The 17,789-nt window shown below is 34.5% G+C and overlaps 2 protein-coding genes across 2 annotated transcripts; one reads left to right on the top strand and one right to left on the bottom strand.

The window, feature by feature from the left end:
* The first annotated feature begins 1,159 nt into the window (after positions 1 to 1,159).
* Positions 1,160 to 9,920, top strand: LOC137820152 (pumilio homolog 6, chloroplastic). Its single transcript, XM_068624012.2, has 10 exons — positions 1,160 to 1,493; positions 2,188 to 2,888; positions 3,181 to 4,508; positions 4,597 to 4,738; positions 4,838 to 4,945; positions 5,256 to 5,468; positions 5,555 to 5,665; positions 6,480 to 6,674; positions 7,839 to 8,007; positions 9,478 to 9,920. Exons 2-10 carry the CDS (start codon positions 2,250 to 2,252, stop codon positions 9,498 to 9,500), a joined length of 2,928 nt encoding a protein of 975 aa, XP_068480113.2. The 5' UTR covers positions 1,160 to 1,493; positions 2,188 to 2,249; the 3' UTR covers positions 9,501 to 9,920.
* Positions 9,921 to 14,183: 4,263 nt separating this feature from the next.
* On the bottom strand, positions 14,184 to 15,001 carry LOC137822447 (uncharacterized). The gene is made up of 2 exons (XM_068627334.2): positions 14,632 to 15,001; positions 14,184 to 14,374 (listed from the first exon to the last, which is right to left on the bottom strand). The coding sequence occupies exons 1-2, from the start codon at positions 14,999 to 15,001 to the stop codon at positions 14,184 to 14,186; spliced, it is 561 nt and encodes a 186-aa protein (XP_068483435.2).
* Between the last annotated feature and the right edge of the window lie 2,788 nt (positions 15,002 to 17,789).

Below are 17,789 nucleotides of genomic sequence, written 5' to 3' on the forward strand. Positions count from 1 at the left end.
GTGATGAGAAATGATTATTGTTATTTGAGGTATTAGTCTAGCTGAAATTTTATCTAAAATCTTAAGTTGTATAATGATGCTTAATATTAATATGAAGGTTTTTATTTAAAAAAATATATACTATCTTAAAATAAAATATATGCACTACTGTAATATTGTAAAATGAGAATAGTGCATAAGTATATAATAAATATAAATATGTCAAATCAAGTATTATTAAAATGTATTTTTAGTGAGATGTATTTAAATTTATTATATTTAATAACATGCAAATTTTAAGGTTAATTAAAAATATAAAATTAATATAAATATTTTAAAATAAAATTATATATTATTAAATATAATATTTTTAAATAAAATATAAAATTAGTTAATTACTTTTTATATATTATTAACATTGGATTTATATTTTACAAAAGAACTTTAATTTATATAATACTAATTGTGTTTTATTATTCAATTGAATCATTTTGCAACTAACAAAATGTATTTGGGTGTTAAAAAAATATAGAGATAATATTTTATAATATTAATGTTGTATAATGGTTTTAGTAAAATGCATAAATAGAATTTCATTTTTTTTTAAGTTTTTAAGTTACCTATTACTATGTATTTGACATTTCAATACTAAGACGTAAAATAACAATTCATCACATAAAAAAATATTATTAAAAAAATATACAAAATAGGATGTCACTTAAATTTTGAGATTTTGTTGTCATTCATTCTTGAATTTCTCTTATTTCACTCATTCTTTTTTTTTATATATCTTAAAATATAAGTTAAAACAATAATTTACTCTATCCTTTTAGTTTCATCCAATTTAATTTAATATATTAACATTAATCTTACATTTTAAAAGACTGGTTTAATTATGTATATTATTAAATATAATAAATTTTGGATGTCAATTTAAATAATATTAAATTGACGTATAAAAGTTTATTATATTTAATATTATAAAAAAATTAAATTAATTTTATAATCATAAAATAAAAATGATATTTCTTAATAAATCAAATATGCATAAAATTAGATAACATGTTTTGATACAATACACATACCATATTATGAATAACAAAATAACATAATCTTTTTGTCATTAACACTATTATTATACTTGAAACTGAATAAAACCTTCATAATCTGAACTTTATTTATTGTTTGGATTGAAACAATAATGGCACATAGTAGTGTTATTATGAAGGAGTTTAGTTTCCATGTTTGTCCCATTCTGCCTCTCAAGATAGAGACCAAATGGAGAAAAGCGCTTTTCTTTCCTATTATTCATTAGCAGCAAAAAAAAACATCCAAACAGAGCTTTTGTTTCTTCTTTTTTATTTATATTTAAATTCAAAACAAGTAAAAAAATCCTCTGCTCCTCTTCCTCATTGCACTCTTACGTTACAACCCAAACCTCAAACCCATCAATATCTATCTCTGCCTCTGCAATCAATCTAGGGTTTTCAAACAGTGAATCTTCACCACCTCAGGTTCTCCTTCTCTCTCTTTCTCTCGCTCTGTTATATCTTCTACTACTTTCTCTGTTTTGATTTCCACGTTGCTCTCTGTATTTCTGTCTTGCATGAAATTGTTCTTGTTTTCGTGTTATGGTGATGATAATCGTGGTAGGTTGTGGAGCTTTGTGCGGGATTGTTGTGTGCTTGTTTGGTCAACGACGGGGAGTATCGTAATATACGTGTTTCTTTGACCAGAAGACGAGCTTGTGTGTTGGGTAGCTTGTTTGTTTTTTACTTTTCTTTTTCGATTGAATGTGGAGGGATGGGGTGCTTTTGATGTTTTTTGTTGAATGTTTGTGTAATTTATGGTTTCATTAAATGTTTGATGCTGTGCATGGAGGGATGGATGACTGGGATCATAGTTGGAGTTCCTGTTTTTCAGGGTGATGTCATGCATTTAAGCAGCGGGACGTGGTTGTAATTTGGTTTGTGTTAATTAATTGATACGTGGTGTTGCCTGGTGAAATTGAGTTTTTACTCAATGCTCCTGGAAATTTGTGTGAAGGGTTTGGGTAATTGGCTTTTTTTACTACTAGTTGTATTAATTGGATGGATTTATTGTTTATTTTACTAACTTGTTTTACTTTTGTGTTGTAATTTTGTATTACTGTTATGATGTATTTCTTGATAAGAGATTTTAGATTTGCTGATTTTGGGTGGTCTTTAGGATGCAATGTGATATTTGTAGTTTTCACTACAAAAGAAGGGGACAGCTAATCTTCCAGTAGTATGGCAACTGAGAGTCCAATTAGAATCTCCGAAGCTGGGGGTAAATGGCCCTCGCATAAGGAAGCTACAGCTTTCGGTTCAACATCTCATAACATGGCGACAGAGGATTTGGGTATACTTTTGAAGGGCCATAGGTTCCACAGTGGGAGAAAGGATGTAACACCAAATCGCAGTGGCAGTGCACCTCCCAGCATGGAAGGCTCATTTTTGGCCATAGAAAACCTCTTACCCCAGCAGATCATCACCCAGAATGCAAGCTTTGCAGCTCTAAGCAGTACGATGCAAAATTGCGAGTCTGAAGAACAATTGCGAGCTGATCCAGCTTATTTGGCATATTACAGTTCCAATGTCAACCTAAACCCTAGACTTCCTCCCCCACTTGCATCCTGGGAAAATCGCCATCTAGGACGTCATATTGGGAGTTTTAGAAATAATTGGAGAATGTCTGCTGCAGATGATAGTGATAAAAGTTCTCTACCTTTGCCTCAAAGGACTCTTTCCACACACAAGGAGGAGTTGGAAGACGAATCACACCAACAGACATATGATGACGAATTAATTAAGGCAAGCGGAGTATGGCGTAGACCTGATGCAGCTTCATTGGCATCTCAACCTAAAAACGTGGTTGATTTAATTCAGGTGATTATACTGATTTTGTAAAATCCATTCAATTTTCTGCTTGTATTAATACATATTTAAGTCCCTTAATTTTCTTTCAAACCAATAGTATGTTTATCATATTTTCCCTCCATTTATTTTCTCTAGTTTATTTTTGCCTTGTGCTTATAGCACTGGGTATTAATCCCACAGTTATGGTATTTTTCTTTTCTGATTTTTTTTGTAGTTGTAAAGTATTTGACTTTGTTGCCTCCTTGTGTATAAATTTATGAGTGTGAATCATATTTTTGTTGTGCAATACTCAAACTTTCAGGAGGATTTTCCTCGCACCATGTCACCTGTATATAATAAGTCTCATTCCGAAAGTCACGGACTGGTGGATAAACCAATAGACTTAGAAGTCGGTTCTAGTTCTTCTCATGATCCCCCTATTACTACAGTAGAGGCTGCTAAACCTACTATAGGAAGGGTCTCATCAATTGTTGATACCCATGCCCCAGTTGCAAGCTCATCATCTCTTGAATCCACTGGCAGCATTGGTGTTAGTCACTTAGACATTGCAACTGTTGCATCTCAACTAAAGGCTCTTGGTGTATCTAATCTATCACACTCAGAAAGTCTGAGTTACGAAAAGACAAGCTTCCAGAACAATTTGATGCAAAGTCAGCAACAAAACAATGCATCTGATATACCTAGTGTCAATTCTCAAAATGTAAATTCTATGTATGTTGGTAGGGAACAGTTTCCTTTTAATTCAAGCAAGTTCTCCAATGTCCAGCCACTACTGCAGTCGTCTGGGTTTACACCTCCCCTATATGCCACAGCAGCTGCTTATATGAACTCAGCAAATCCATTTTACACAAATATGCAGGCCTCAGGTATGTATACTCCGCAGTATGTTAGTGGATACACTGTAAATCCCACAGTTTTTCCTCCATATGTTACTGCATACCCTCCTCATGGTGCTGTACCATTTGTTGTTGATGGAGCTACTAGTTCTAGTTATACTCCACTAACACCTGGGGTTTCAACTGGGGGAAACATTTCACATGGAACTGAAATGGTACAGGCAAACAAGTACCTTGGGCAATTTGGATTTCCTCTGCCGCCTTCTTTTGGTGATCCCATGTACATGCAATATCATCAGCAGCCTTTTGTGGAGGGATATGGTATTTCTGGTCATTTTGATCCACTGGCACCTAGAGCAAGTGGTGTTAACCAAATTAGCCCTTATGATTCACAGAAAAGGCCCAGTACTGGTACTTATTTGGATGATAAAAAAATACCTGATCAGAGATCTGCTACTAATATGAACTCCAGAAGAGGCGGATTAGTGATTCCTAGTTATTTTGGACACATGCCAAACATGGGTATTTTAATGCAGTATCCAAGTTCACCACATCCTAGCCCAGTTTTATCAGGATACCCAGAAGGAAGTCCCGGGCTTCTAGGTGGTAATAATGAAATAAAACTTTCCCCAGCTTCTGGTAGAAATGGAGGCATAATATCTGGATGGCAAGGTCAGAGGTCATTTGACAGTGGTCATGACCCCAAAATTGTTAATTTTCTTGAAGACTTAAAATCTGGCAAAGGTCGGAGATTTGAGCTATCTGATATTATTGGACATATTGTTGAATTTAGGCAAGTAACCTTTTAGCTGTCTTTCCGCCTGTCTAATTGATCAGTTTTATGGCTTTGATAATTTTTTTGCTGTGGTTTTTAACTCCAGCTCTGATCAACATGGAAGTCGATTTATCCAGCAGAAGTTGGAAAGTTGCAGTGTTGAAGAGAAGACATTGGTGTTTAAGGAGGTTCTTCCACATGCTTCTAAATTAATGACTGATGTATTTGGCAACTACGTAATACAGAAGGTTTGTTTTTGAAGTGATGTATATTATCATTAACATTAAGAGTTTTTATGAATAGTTGGAATGTATTCTGGTCTAACTTTTCCCTTTGCATGTGCTTAGTTTTTTGAGTATGGAAGCCCTGAGCAGAGGAGGGAACTTGCAGATCGACTGGTTGGCCAGATACTACCTCTAAGTCTGCAGATGTATGGCTGTCGTGTAATCCAGAAGGTATATAATCTATAATTTATGATAATTAACATAACTTTGGACATTAGTATACATTTATTTCATTGGCATGTTTGACAGGCCACAAGTATTGAAATCTGTGTGGAAGTTTTGATTATGGATTTTCTCTCTCTGACTTTGTTTCTGTCATTGAATCATAGCATTAACATTTGTAGTTGACATGTATTAATTCTTTGGGCATATGAATATTATAGTTAGGCATTGGGGTTGGGGATTTAACAAATTATGTTCTCAAAATGGGATATCTGTTACTGTATAGAAAATATATTATTTATATTTTATGTCCATGCAGGCACTTGAGGTTATTGAGCTTGAACAGAAAGCTCAGCTTGTTCATGAGCTAGATGGAAATGTTATGAGATGTGTTCGTGACCAAAACGGTAACCATGTAATTCAAAAGTGCATTGAATCGATTCCAACCAAAAAAATTAGTTTTATACTATCTGCATTTTGTGGTCAAGTTGCTATTCTATCAATGCATCCCTATGGATGCCGAGTCATACAGGTAAAATTATTTCATTCCCTTTCTTCCTAAAAGAAAGTTGTTTTTGTTTGCTCATGAATTTAATCGTATGATTATATTTCTCGTAGAGAGTCCTAGAACATTGCACAGACGAGACTCGATGTCAGTTTATTGTGGATGAAATCTTGGAGTCAGTTTATGATCTTGCTCAGGACCAGTATGGTAATTATGTTACACAGGTACTTGGTCACTATTCTCTCCTAAACGATAATTTAATTTTTTAGGTTCAGATGTTTATGGTTCATAGTAAAAAGAAACTGTGACAAGTTAGAATGTGATGTCCTTTTATCAGTACACAATTGTAAATTACAGAATCTGCACACTGGCTGAATAAATCTTTAACAGTCTCAGCAAGTGCTACATTGATATTTCACTCTCTATTTCTTTTACGCCCTTTTTGTTCCACTTTCCGTTTACTTTTATTTCTAATCCCTCTTAAATTTTCTGTTTTCCCAAACCTATTCCCTAGATCTCTGTTCCCAAATTTAATCATTCGATTTCCATATGCTTTCTTGTTGGAATTTTTTTTTTTTGACTTCTATAATTGAAGAGTGCATTCTCTCACAGTGAGTTTCCCATTACAAAAAGGGCTAATTACATTGACCCTACAAGATTTGTGCTAATTATTCTTAGAATATATTTAATTGAAAAAATGTTCTTTTCACATACCTCCCATATTTTTATGTTCAGAACATACACAGGTATACATAATAACCTTGAAAATAATAAAGCAAGGGAAAAGGGAGGTTGATGTTATTTTCCTAAAAAAAAGGGTGCAAGTGTAATTAACAGTAACCTCAAGGGAGATCGGCATTAATATCCCTTGTAAAAAAGTAGTAATGTATTCATGATTGAGGTTGATAAATTTTGAGGTTCACATTGTTAGTGTTAGTTACTTTGCTTTGCACTCAGTTTTTGTGTTCATGTTTTGCTTCCCTTTTATATGTCAATTTTTCTTAATTTCTTATGCTTTGGTGCTTTATGTCATCACAGCATGTCTTGGAGAGAGGAAAGCCTCAAGAAAGGAGCCAAATTATCAGCAAGTTGTCAGGACATATTGTTGAATTAAGCCAGCATAAGTTTGCTTCAAATGTTGTAGAGAAATGTTTGGAGTATGGTGATGCCATTGAACGGGAGATGCTAATTGCAGAGATATTTGGGCATGGTGAACAAAGTGATAATTTATTGGTAAGTTTAAACTTAGGAAGGAAAATTATGCATTAATTGTTATTAAGAGTATCTAGTTGTTCCATTCTTGAAAAAGGCTTCACTCACCAGCATATTTGTTTAGTTTGACGTTGAAGGAGATTCTCCACAAGCTTTGAAATATGTTTTAACAATAAATTTAGTTTTGGGAAGACTGTTTGATGCTTTTAGGGTCTTTCATGGAAGGAAAGCCACATTTTCTGGTTGTAAAATGTTCATATATTGTTCACACGGAATTATACTTTTATAAATGCCCGTAGAGCACTTTCTCTCTCACAAACAGTCATGGAAAACCATATTTGATTCAATGTGAAGATCAACTTGATTGTCACAAATAAGGTTAGTGTCCTTAGTATCTCCGTAGCTGCCATGGCACAATATTCAGCTTGTGATAGTAAACCTAACCACTGATACCTTACTATGATTTACTGATATTGTGTATTATCAATGATTAAGGCTACAGCCAAGGAGAATCCCTAAATAATATCTATACAATATATCAGGTTTCCCTATTTACATGTAAATGATAAGATATGATCTCCAACAAAATAAAAAGAGCTTATAGGAAGGTCAGAACAGAAGCTACTTTAACAAGGTCAAATAATCTCTTCCAAGTGCCCTCAAGAGGTCATTGGTCTGAAATTGCTGTCTCTACTAGGTCAGCACATACTGCTGAAACATATTGGGGGCCCAAAGTCAATTTTCAAGGCTGGTTTGCGGCTCTACTACAAAGTATTAAAGACAAACAAATTCACCCAAAATCTTATATCAGATGGGAGCTGAAACTGTCTCTTAATTTTCAACTATGGCTAATCTATTGCAGTGTTGGTTGAATTGTCTTTTGTTCTCTAATGTTAGTATGCGTAGTCCAATACGTTTTAAAAACCAAACACTCTAGTCTAAAGACTAGCCTTGTTACCTAGATATATGTTTTTCAAAGTTGCCAAACAATCATTAATTCTACATTTATCTTTCATATTTGATGTCAATCTCCTCAAAATATTAAATCATTACAAATGTTGAATTTTTTGCTTACTTCTAGCATGAACAGTGCTAAGTTACCAGCTAATTGGATCCTGTTGCAATTAATGCATACACCTTTGCGGTATGTACACTTACAATATTGTATTTTGGTTTTCATTGTAGATAATGATGAAAGATCAATTTGCTAATTATGTGGTCCAGAAGGTCATTGATATCTGTTCTGAAAAACAGCAAGCAATGTTACTTTCTCAAGTAAGAATTCATGCTCATGCTTTGAAGAAATACACTTACGGAAAACACATTGTGGCTCGGTTGGAACATCAATTTGGAGGTGTGTACTTCTAGTTCTTTGATTGGCAATATAGAAATTCTAGTTCTCTTTGGTGGAACACGTTTTGAATTACTGTCATATAATTGAGTAGCTTGGGTATTCATGGTAAAAATTCGTGATTTTTGACATTAGATCAAGTCGTGGTCCATGGTCTCATCTTCTATTGGTATGCAAACTATGTGCCTATACCATGTAATCAATGGTATGGACAAAATAGTTAACCACATTAAGTGTTAAGAAAAGTATGGAAAGTAAGATTCTTATTCCTTCTTTTTGTTTTAACTTTGTCAATTTACCTTTCAGCCAAATGAAATTTTGCAAATATTGTATTAGTTATTAAGATAAAAAAGAGACATTTGATTGAAGCTGTGATTCTGTGTCTGAATTACGCAATGGAATGGAGGAGACTATTGTGTAGAATTAATTTTATAGCACGGATAAAAAATAACATTTTTTAAAATGAAAATAAGAATACTAAAGCATCACTGTATAGGCTACAATCCTAACTAGGTTAGCTCTATAGGCTGTATTTTTAAGCATTCCTGGTACCATGTATAAAAGAAAAGAAATACACAAGGGGGGTGCACCCAACCAAAACCCACTGGAAAACCTAAAATATGGAAGCCTAAATCTATCTCTACAATAATCATAAGAAATACTAGGGGGAATTCCTTCCCACCTAATAAAATCAACACCTCTTATACCATAGTTAGCCAAACTATCAGCACACCTATTGCCTTCTCTATAGATATGAGAAAATCTGAAATTCATCCTTTTAGCATTTTTCCATCTGTTCCTTTATCTCCTAGGAACAAACATATTATCATGGATAAAAAAAGCGGAGGTCTATTTAGTGGTTGCAGATATCTCCAATGCCTCATGGTTGAGTTTATGAGGCCATTCGATACCAGAATGTTCTAAGCTGTTATTGAAGTCTATTTAGTGAGCTTATCAGGTAATCAACTCGGGAATGGTCTATCCATGACGAGAGCTAGGTAGGTGTATTAAAAATCTCATATTAACTATGACCAAAATAGTGCATGTATGTATGGCAACTCCTATCTAGTGAGCTAACTTGTAGTTAGATGCAAACTCAAATTCTAAGGAAGCAATTTTTTCTTAAAACTTATTAAAAATCATTTTCATTCTCGTTCTCTGTTTTCCTTCACCTCACTGTCCACCTACTTAACCAAGCACAGCTTAGAAATCAATATGGAACAAATAGGTTTCCTGTCATCCGTATTGCCTTTTCCTTTTTTTTATAAATTGTAGTATTAATTTCTTGAATTGATAATAACAAGTCAATTCAGCAAACAAGTCATTGTTTGGTGTCCAAATGCATAAACCCTCTCTCGAGAAATAAAATAAAGTATTAAATGAAGAAATTACCCAGTGCCTGGATCATGATGACTACCCATACTTATTTTTTTTTCCTTGTATGCATTCTTATCCTATATTTTTTGCTGACAGAGAATCAAACACCTGGCTCGTGATTAGAAGATAGAAGAAGCAATGCGACTGTGACGTTCAAAACCCACAGCTTCAACATATGTTCTTTTGATCACAGGAAATGGCTGAGACATTGATAGGTTCCTGTTGTTTTTACTCCTGACTGCATGCCTGCTCCTTGAGATAGCTTCTACATTTATGGCCTCAACATTAGTATATACAACTATACTTTTAGACTGTGTAATTATGCCATTCAAAATAATTGCTTCAAAATGTTATTTGGATATAATTATTTGGAAGGAAACCCTTCCCTTCCTGATGTATAAGTAACTGTGTCTTCGGTGCTTAGTGTGTGGTTTTCTTGAGATACAGGTATTCTAGAATTGTAGAACTGAATAAGTGCACCTGATCCTTGTGATGCATGTTTTAGTTGAGAATGATTAAATTGGTTGCCTTTTCTTTAACCACTCTGGCTGTAGAATATACTTATCTGACACCAGATTCCTTGCTCAGCCGATGAATCTTTTAATCATTTATCAGCTAAACTTTAAACTCTTCTATGGATTCAATAAAAATTTGATTTGGTTACATGAAAAAAAGGTGGTTTGTATCATACATTCAGTTTACCTTTATAAGGTAAATCAATAATAATGTCAAATTAACTTTACCTACTGAATTTGATTTATACTTTATTTAAATATGTTTATTTTTTTCCGAAAGATGTAATTTGTTGGTATTATAGAATTTCTCATTTCAAGCATTGGTCCTACTTCTTTACTGTCAATATATTTATTCTGCATCCATCTTGTAGGACGAGGAACAAGATAGTGATTATATTTTTGCCTGTCATAACAACTTGTGTTCGTGATTTTTGTTTATAATTATGTTTAGGATCTCGATGGCAGCAGGAGTTCATGTTGCCTTTGGTTTAGAAATAACTATTGCCCGACCACGAATTTCATTCAGAGTTTAAAGTTCACTTGAAAAATAGTTGAAAGAGAAAACATGTTCCTTGTAATCGGATGTCCCTTACGTGTGCGTCGTCTCTCCTTCTATATCTCAAAAATACTTGTGATTTAACTCCGACGCTTAAGTCAATTTAAATTCAAATATAATGATGTGTAAGAATAAGTAAAAGGTGAGAAATTCACTACCCATTATCCTTGGAGTGTTTACCTATTTATAGTGATTGTATTGGATTTCTATTTATATCTACGTGTCCAATTGCCTATAGTCATGATTATGGGAGTTGTTTACTTTACATCCTTTATTAATTACACTTCAATCATTAATCCTAGACAAGTCGTCCGTCGAGATGTTAGATGGCGAGTATGATCTTCGTATCTCGGAATCTTCTAGTACATTAATTTCCCAAGATCGAGTTGAAAAGCAAAGAGTCTAGACCAAGATAGGTCAAGTATGCTGTGAGAATTTGCCCGAGTGATGAAAGAAAATTCCATTTCCTTTTGTTGTCATGTTGACATGTAGTCGAATCCGATAGGTATACTAGTCCTATAGGCTCGAGCAGAGATGACCTGCGAAGGATCTAAAAGGTTACAAGTTACAACTATTAGATATGACATGTTCTAGGATGTGAAAGGTCATGCAATCTAGACCATTGATGGTGAAGTGGTATGACGGTTGAGGTTAATGTGACTGTTCGTATTTGAGTTTTTTCTATTACTATAAATAACGTGGGGTGTGAGTTCCATAGCCCACCTTATTTTTCTATAATTTTGTCTGCGTGTGTGTCGGTCAAAGAGTCTTTTGAAGTAACCATGACTTCCTATCTCTCTAATAGTTTGTTTTTTAGTGCGTCAAGTGGTGTCGACGAGGGAGTGCAAGACCATTTTGTGAATTTGTCTATTTGACTCTAGTGACTCCAAGAACACTATCGTGTCTTCTCATATTAGTCATGAGGTATGTAATAGAGGAACTGTCAGATCCAAGAATGAGGGTCCCAAGCGAGCTTCATAGTCGAAGGCACGAAATCGGAAAAGAACCATGCCCACGAAGTCGACTAAGGATGGGTGGACAGTCGTGTCTAAGAATACTTCTCGAAGTATTGGTGGTTGTCCATGCTCCAGTTCTTCGTCGCTAATATTGATATACTAGAGGACAATGTGTCAGATGTCACTATATCATTGAAAAAAGGCAAGTCCTTCGACATCATGTGTCAGTATAGGAGGGTTCATTCAAGGATTTTATTTTCTTTTATTCCTCTCTAATAACGAACATTCATGTTTAATTCTCATTGGACAAGTTCTTTATGGGTGTGCTAAGAGTTTTTAACCTCGCGCCTACACAATTGAATCTGAATAGTTGGGCGTTATTGCAGGCTTTTCGATTGTTCTGTTCGGCTTTAGAGTTGAGGATGAAACCTTAGGTATTCTTGCATTTTTATAATACTAGGCCAGGAGATTGAGTAGGATGGTTATGCCTTATCAATTATGCCTACTTGCCCCTTTTACCTCTTCCTACTAAAACTCAAGACAAATTTTAAGCTTGACATGATACTACATGTGATCGAGGTCGTTGATGAGGATAACTTTATGACCGTTGAGTTTTTCTTTTAGTTCTAACCAAGATGTATAGAATATAATAGTTATACAATGAGATTTTATTGTTTATGAGAAGACATTATATAATGATATTTGATAAATGAGGTCATTATAATGTTAGGTTATTGCACACTTATAATAAATCCTATTAATGTGTTTATTACTTCATAGTTTATGTTATACAATCAGTTAGATATCTTCTTAATGTTGTTTTGTAGTTTAATGCGCTTTTATAAGTTAAAAAGTTGTTTAAGAAGTAATTTTCAATGAAAATGATAACCGAAATAGTAAATAAATGGTTTATTTAACTATTCACATGAACAAAGTTATAAATTATAATGTACATCTTGGAAACATTGTGGGTCTTGGTACTTCATATTTGTGCTATGATTATGTATAGAAAGAAAATTATTAATTTGTGTTGCGGGCTATGAAGCTCAGACACTCCTCTTAAATGGTGTGTCGGTGTCAGATACATGTATCAGACACCGACACTCATATGACACTTGTAGTACACGTATCCGTGAAGTGTCTAATTTAAAAAATATTTGTTGGATTTCTGACAATCCTAACATGGTTCTAACACAATTTTAAAAAGAAAAAATACATTAATTTTCTAAAAACTCAAACTTATTATATAAATTTTTATTATGATTATAAAAATAAGAAACAAATCTTTTTGAACCAGTCATGAAAAATATCTTTTTACTCCAAAAAGTAATCTGGAACATATTTGTGCATATAAATTTTATTGTCAATTTATATAATTCATAATTATATAATATATAAATTCGTGTTCAAGTGTCCTACATTTTAAAAATTATACGTATCTCCCTGTCCGTATCGTATTAGTGTCCGTAATAATGTTTCTGTTACATAAGTTGCAAGATATTCTTTATAAATGAGACATGAGACAGTATAAATATGTTAAATAATGAAAGCAGTGCTAAGTGAACCAATAAGAGAATATAAACATTTTTTTTCAAATTACATTTAAATACAGGAAGCAAATTAGCAAAAGAAACACGTATTATCTAAGTAAATAGATTTCAGAGATAAAATTAAAATAAAATAAAACTTTTAAAAAAAAATCCTAACGACACAAATGCAAAAGAATGCAATAATTAAAATATATAAACATATGTTTTTTTTATCAGCAATAAAAATTAAATAAATGTGAATCACTTCAGAGGTGGTTCAACCCTTATACAAAATATACAATGAACAACTTTTAAACTAAAGCTACCAAATCAACCAAACCAAAGCACGAATCTTACTAAAAACCTAACATACGTCAAGAAACCATTCTTATACATTTCAAAAGTTTCAAGTACCAGCTAGAGAAGGAAAACGAGGCAGAACAAAATTTTGCAGAAGTTCAAGATCACACCTTTGCTTGCACCATTGCACACACTTCTGACGCGTCAGCCACCCTTCCTATTGAAAATGATAGAGTTCCTGTGATTCCAGATTTCCCTCACAACCCCAACCCAAATTGTGCTTCATACATCACTAAATGAATCAGAAAACATGCTCAACCTAAACTGAGCAAAGTTTGACGAAGGATCAATGTGAGACACTAATGACACTCCCAGCCACTTAAAACAAAAACACCAAACCCGCCAAGCAAAACAGCAAGCGAAAAACAAATGGTGGTGAGACTCTTCCTCCTTCCCACACAGACAACACAAAGAACTTTCCACCAACACCTCACGCCTTTCCAGATTGACCCTAGTAGCAATCTTATTCTCCAACACCCTCCAAGCTGTAAATAAAGCAGACGGTACAACTTTACAACTTCATAACTTACTGAAAATCGGAGAAAAATCCACCTCACAATCCCTCATAACAAGAAAATAGGCAGAGTTATGAAAACGTCTGAAGACCCCCAGCCTTCCAAACCCACATATCCGCCTCTCCCGGAGCTAGCCTAGCCTTAAGAAGTGCTTGACACAACTGATCCACCAAAGGCTTCTCCCAATCAAAAAAAGGTCTACGCCAGGCTAAATGTCAAACCCAAACACCGTCAGACCAAGACCCAAGCTCAGCCACCTTTGCATCTTTGGCCGAACAAAGAGAAAACAGTCTCGGAAAGACTCTCTTCAGCGCATCACTACCTAGCCAACTGTCCTTCCAGAAAGAAATATCCTTCCCATCACCAACTTTTCATTTGAACCCATCTTCAAAACTTCTACCCCAACCCTCTGAAGCCCACACCACTTTCAAGTCTTTCCACCAAAGGGAACTCCTACAACTTTTTCCTTCCTCTCTCAAACTTCTCCACCCACCATATTTAGAAATGAGAATCTCCTTCCAAAGACCACCCATATTCGAATCCAACCTCCATATCCACTTACCTAACAAAGCCAGATTAAAAAACTTTAAATCAATAATATCAAGCCCCCCAACTTCGCGAGGCTTACAAACCTTTTCCCAAGAAGCCCAAGCGATCTTCCTTCCTTCAAAACCCCACCCCCAAAGAAAATTCATTTGGATCCTAACCAACTTATCTGCCACCCCGAAAGGCAATTTGAATAAGGACATAAAGAATATCGGGATAAAAGAAAAAACAGACTTGATCAAACAAATCCTCTCGCCAACAACAAGCACTTACCTTTCCACCTGCTTAGTTTAGCCTGAACTTTTTCTATGACCCCATTCCAAAAATCATCGTGCTTGTGATTCCCACCAATAGGCAAACCCAAGTAAACAAAAGGAGAACCCATCACGTCGCAATTAAGGATAGTTGCAAAACGCTGTAGCAAAAGTTGATCCAGTCCTGTTCCGCCAATTTTACTTTTCAAAAAATTAACCCTAAGCCCCAAGGCAAGCTCAAAGCATTGCAGAATCGCCTTAATATTGAAAATGCTTTTGGTGTTAGCTTCACAGAAAAACAAGGTATCGTCCGCGTACTGTAACATGTTTACCTTCACTTTATCCCTGCCAACCTTCAAACTGTCAATCAGATTCTTTTCTTCGGCCATCCTTGACACCCCGGCCAGCCCTTCATAGGAAAGAACTCCTTATTGTTGAAGATGGTTGCTGCCTCTTCAAGATTGTGTTTGATGAAGACTTCTATGTACATTTCATATGTATTGTGCTTTGCTTTAAGTGTGTCTTAGGTAGTGCTTAGAGGTTGTTTAAGAGTGGGCTTTTTGCTGAGTAACTCACCTCATAACCACTGGCCATGTGACAAGAACAAGCATAAGTTTTCTTAAACTGTTTTTCACATGTTTTGCAAAAAACACGTTTACTGCATAAAAATAAATTTGTTCTTTTCTAAATAAACAGATTCATTTTTACACTGATGTCTTGGCTAAGTCTTGTGAAAATTAGATTTTGTGCATCATGTATTTTGACTAAGTCTTCTACCTTTCAAAACGACTGTGTTTAAATAGTTAAGCTTTTCTGTCTTCGTTTTGAAAAAATAAATATGTTCATCTGTAAATGAATAGATTCTTTTTGTCTCTGGTGCCATGTCAGCTTAAACGATTTTCAGTTTTATCTCAGCACCAGAATGGTTGACTAAGTCTCCTCACTTAACAAATTCTCTAACTTCTTTTGAAAATAAATCTGTTCATTTTATTTTCAATTTGTTCATTTTATAACAGCTTTAACTGTTTTTCAAAATTCTGTTATAAGTTGGTTTTCTATAAAATGAAAACTTGCTTCTAAGTTTAAACGATCGTTCATACATATGCAAAAACAAGTTTTGACAACAGAGAATTAAGAGTTTACAAAGGATTAGCATTTGTTCTTCAAAGATTTCGAAAATCACAAAGTGCTTGTTCTTAGTTTGGTTCCAAAAGCTTGGTGTGAGGTGCTGCTACTGTTCTAGCAATCTTGCCTACTGGTTTAAGGCAGATCTTTGTATCCTCAATCAGGTGTAGTCGTTTCACTTCTCATTTCTTGTAATAGTTTGGTTGAACACTCTTCTTGATAGGTTTTCTTGAAGAGTGTGTGTGAGCTGAAATAGGTTTTTTCAGCAAGAGTACCTAAGTTCTTGTAGGTTTCAAGAACAGTGGGAATTGTGTTTGTTTGTACTGTGATATAGTGATTTTCACCTTGGTTTTAGGTGAAGACTAGATGTAGCTCAGTTGAGTGAACCAGTATAACTGCCCTGTGTTCATTCTCTCTCAATCTCTGCAATTAAGTTTCTGCATAATTGTTAAAACAGCAAAGAAATAAATCTGTTCAATCAATAATAAATATGTTCTTTCTGGGCTCTGTTCAAACTGTTCTTAATTTCTGAAAAAGTTGTTTGAATCTGATAAGAACATATAAAATTTGTTAAAAGCCACTGGAACAGATTGACTGTGATAGGTTGCTCAAGAAATTGTCAAAGCTATAAATTGAACCTTAAACAATTGCTTAAAATTGAAGCTTGTTGTTCTGTGATTCATTGTTCTTAATTTCTGGAAAACTGTTTGATATCAAGAAGAACACTCATAGTTTGTTAAAAGTCACTGGAACAGGTTGATTGTAAAGGTTACTCAATTTATTGGCATGCTATCAATTGAACCTTAATCACTTGCTTGAAATTGAAGTTTGCTGTTTTGTGGTTCACTGGTTTTCGTTCTAATATCAGTGTGTGTGCATCTGGAAAATCTATCTGCATAATCTTGTGATTAACCTTGCTGTATAAACGTTTTTCAAACAAAAACAGTGCTGAAATAAATCTGTTCATTTTTACATAAATCGATTTATTTTCTGTAAAATGTGTTAAACACTGTTTCTGCGAGAGAGTTTTAAAAGGTCAATTCACCCCCCCTCTTGAACTTTGACACTATTAAACCCAACACTTAGTTGGGCTACCATTCACCAGAACTGAAACAAACGCTGATTCTAAGCAACCATTTATCCAACGAATCCACAAATCACAAAAACTCATCCTCCAAAGCATATAATAAATAAACTCTCAACTAACGGAGTCGTACGCCTTCTCATAGTCAACTTTGAAGAAAACACAACTTTTTCTCTTTCTTTTGTACTCTTCCAACACCTCATTAGCTACTAGCACACTGTCCAACAAGCCCCTTCCTTCAAGAAAAGCCGACTGTCTGCCATCAATAATTTTACTGATCACCTTTTTCAAGCGTATAGAAAGCGCTTTAGAAATGATCTTGTAAAGGCAACCAACTAAGGAAATGGGTCTAAACTCACCGAGCTGCTGAGGGTTTTCAACTTTTGATATTAAACAAAGGAACGAAGCGTTTGTACCTCTGGGCCAACGACCATTAACCGCAAAATCCTTCACTGCCGCCATCACATCCTTCTTAATGATGTCCCAACAGAATTTTAAGAAACCAAAATTGAAGCCATCAGGCCTAGAACTCTTTGAGTTGTCACAACTCCAAACCGCAACCCTAATCTTTTCTTCAGAAAACTCACCAATCAACAAATCATTATCTAAATCCGAAATGGAGCAAAACCTAGAATTATCCAGTCGAACCTGACATGCATCATTCCTGGCAAACCTGTCTTTAAAGAACTTTTGAACCTTGTCCTTGATCACCTGCTTATCCTCACACCAGTTACCGTTAACAAACAACCCATGCAATTGATTCCTTGATCTTCTCCATTTAACATTCAAATGAAAAAAACTTGTATTAAGGTCCCCCTGTTTTAACCATTTTTGCCTAGCTTTCTGAAACATAATTGTCTCCTGCTTAAACTTTGTTTTGTTAAATCCAGCAAAGAGAGTCTTTTTCTCCCTTTCTGACTCAGCTAACCCACAATCATCGTCATGTGCGTATAAAACTTCAATCCTCT

The sequence above is a fragment of the Phaseolus vulgaris genome, chromosome 9, assembly GCF_051622355.1.
Source record: "Phaseolus vulgaris cultivar YP4 chromosome 9, ASM5162235v1, whole genome shotgun sequence".
In the NCBI taxonomy this organism is placed as follows: Eukaryota; Viridiplantae; Streptophyta; class Magnoliopsida; order Fabales; family Fabaceae; genus Phaseolus; species Phaseolus vulgaris.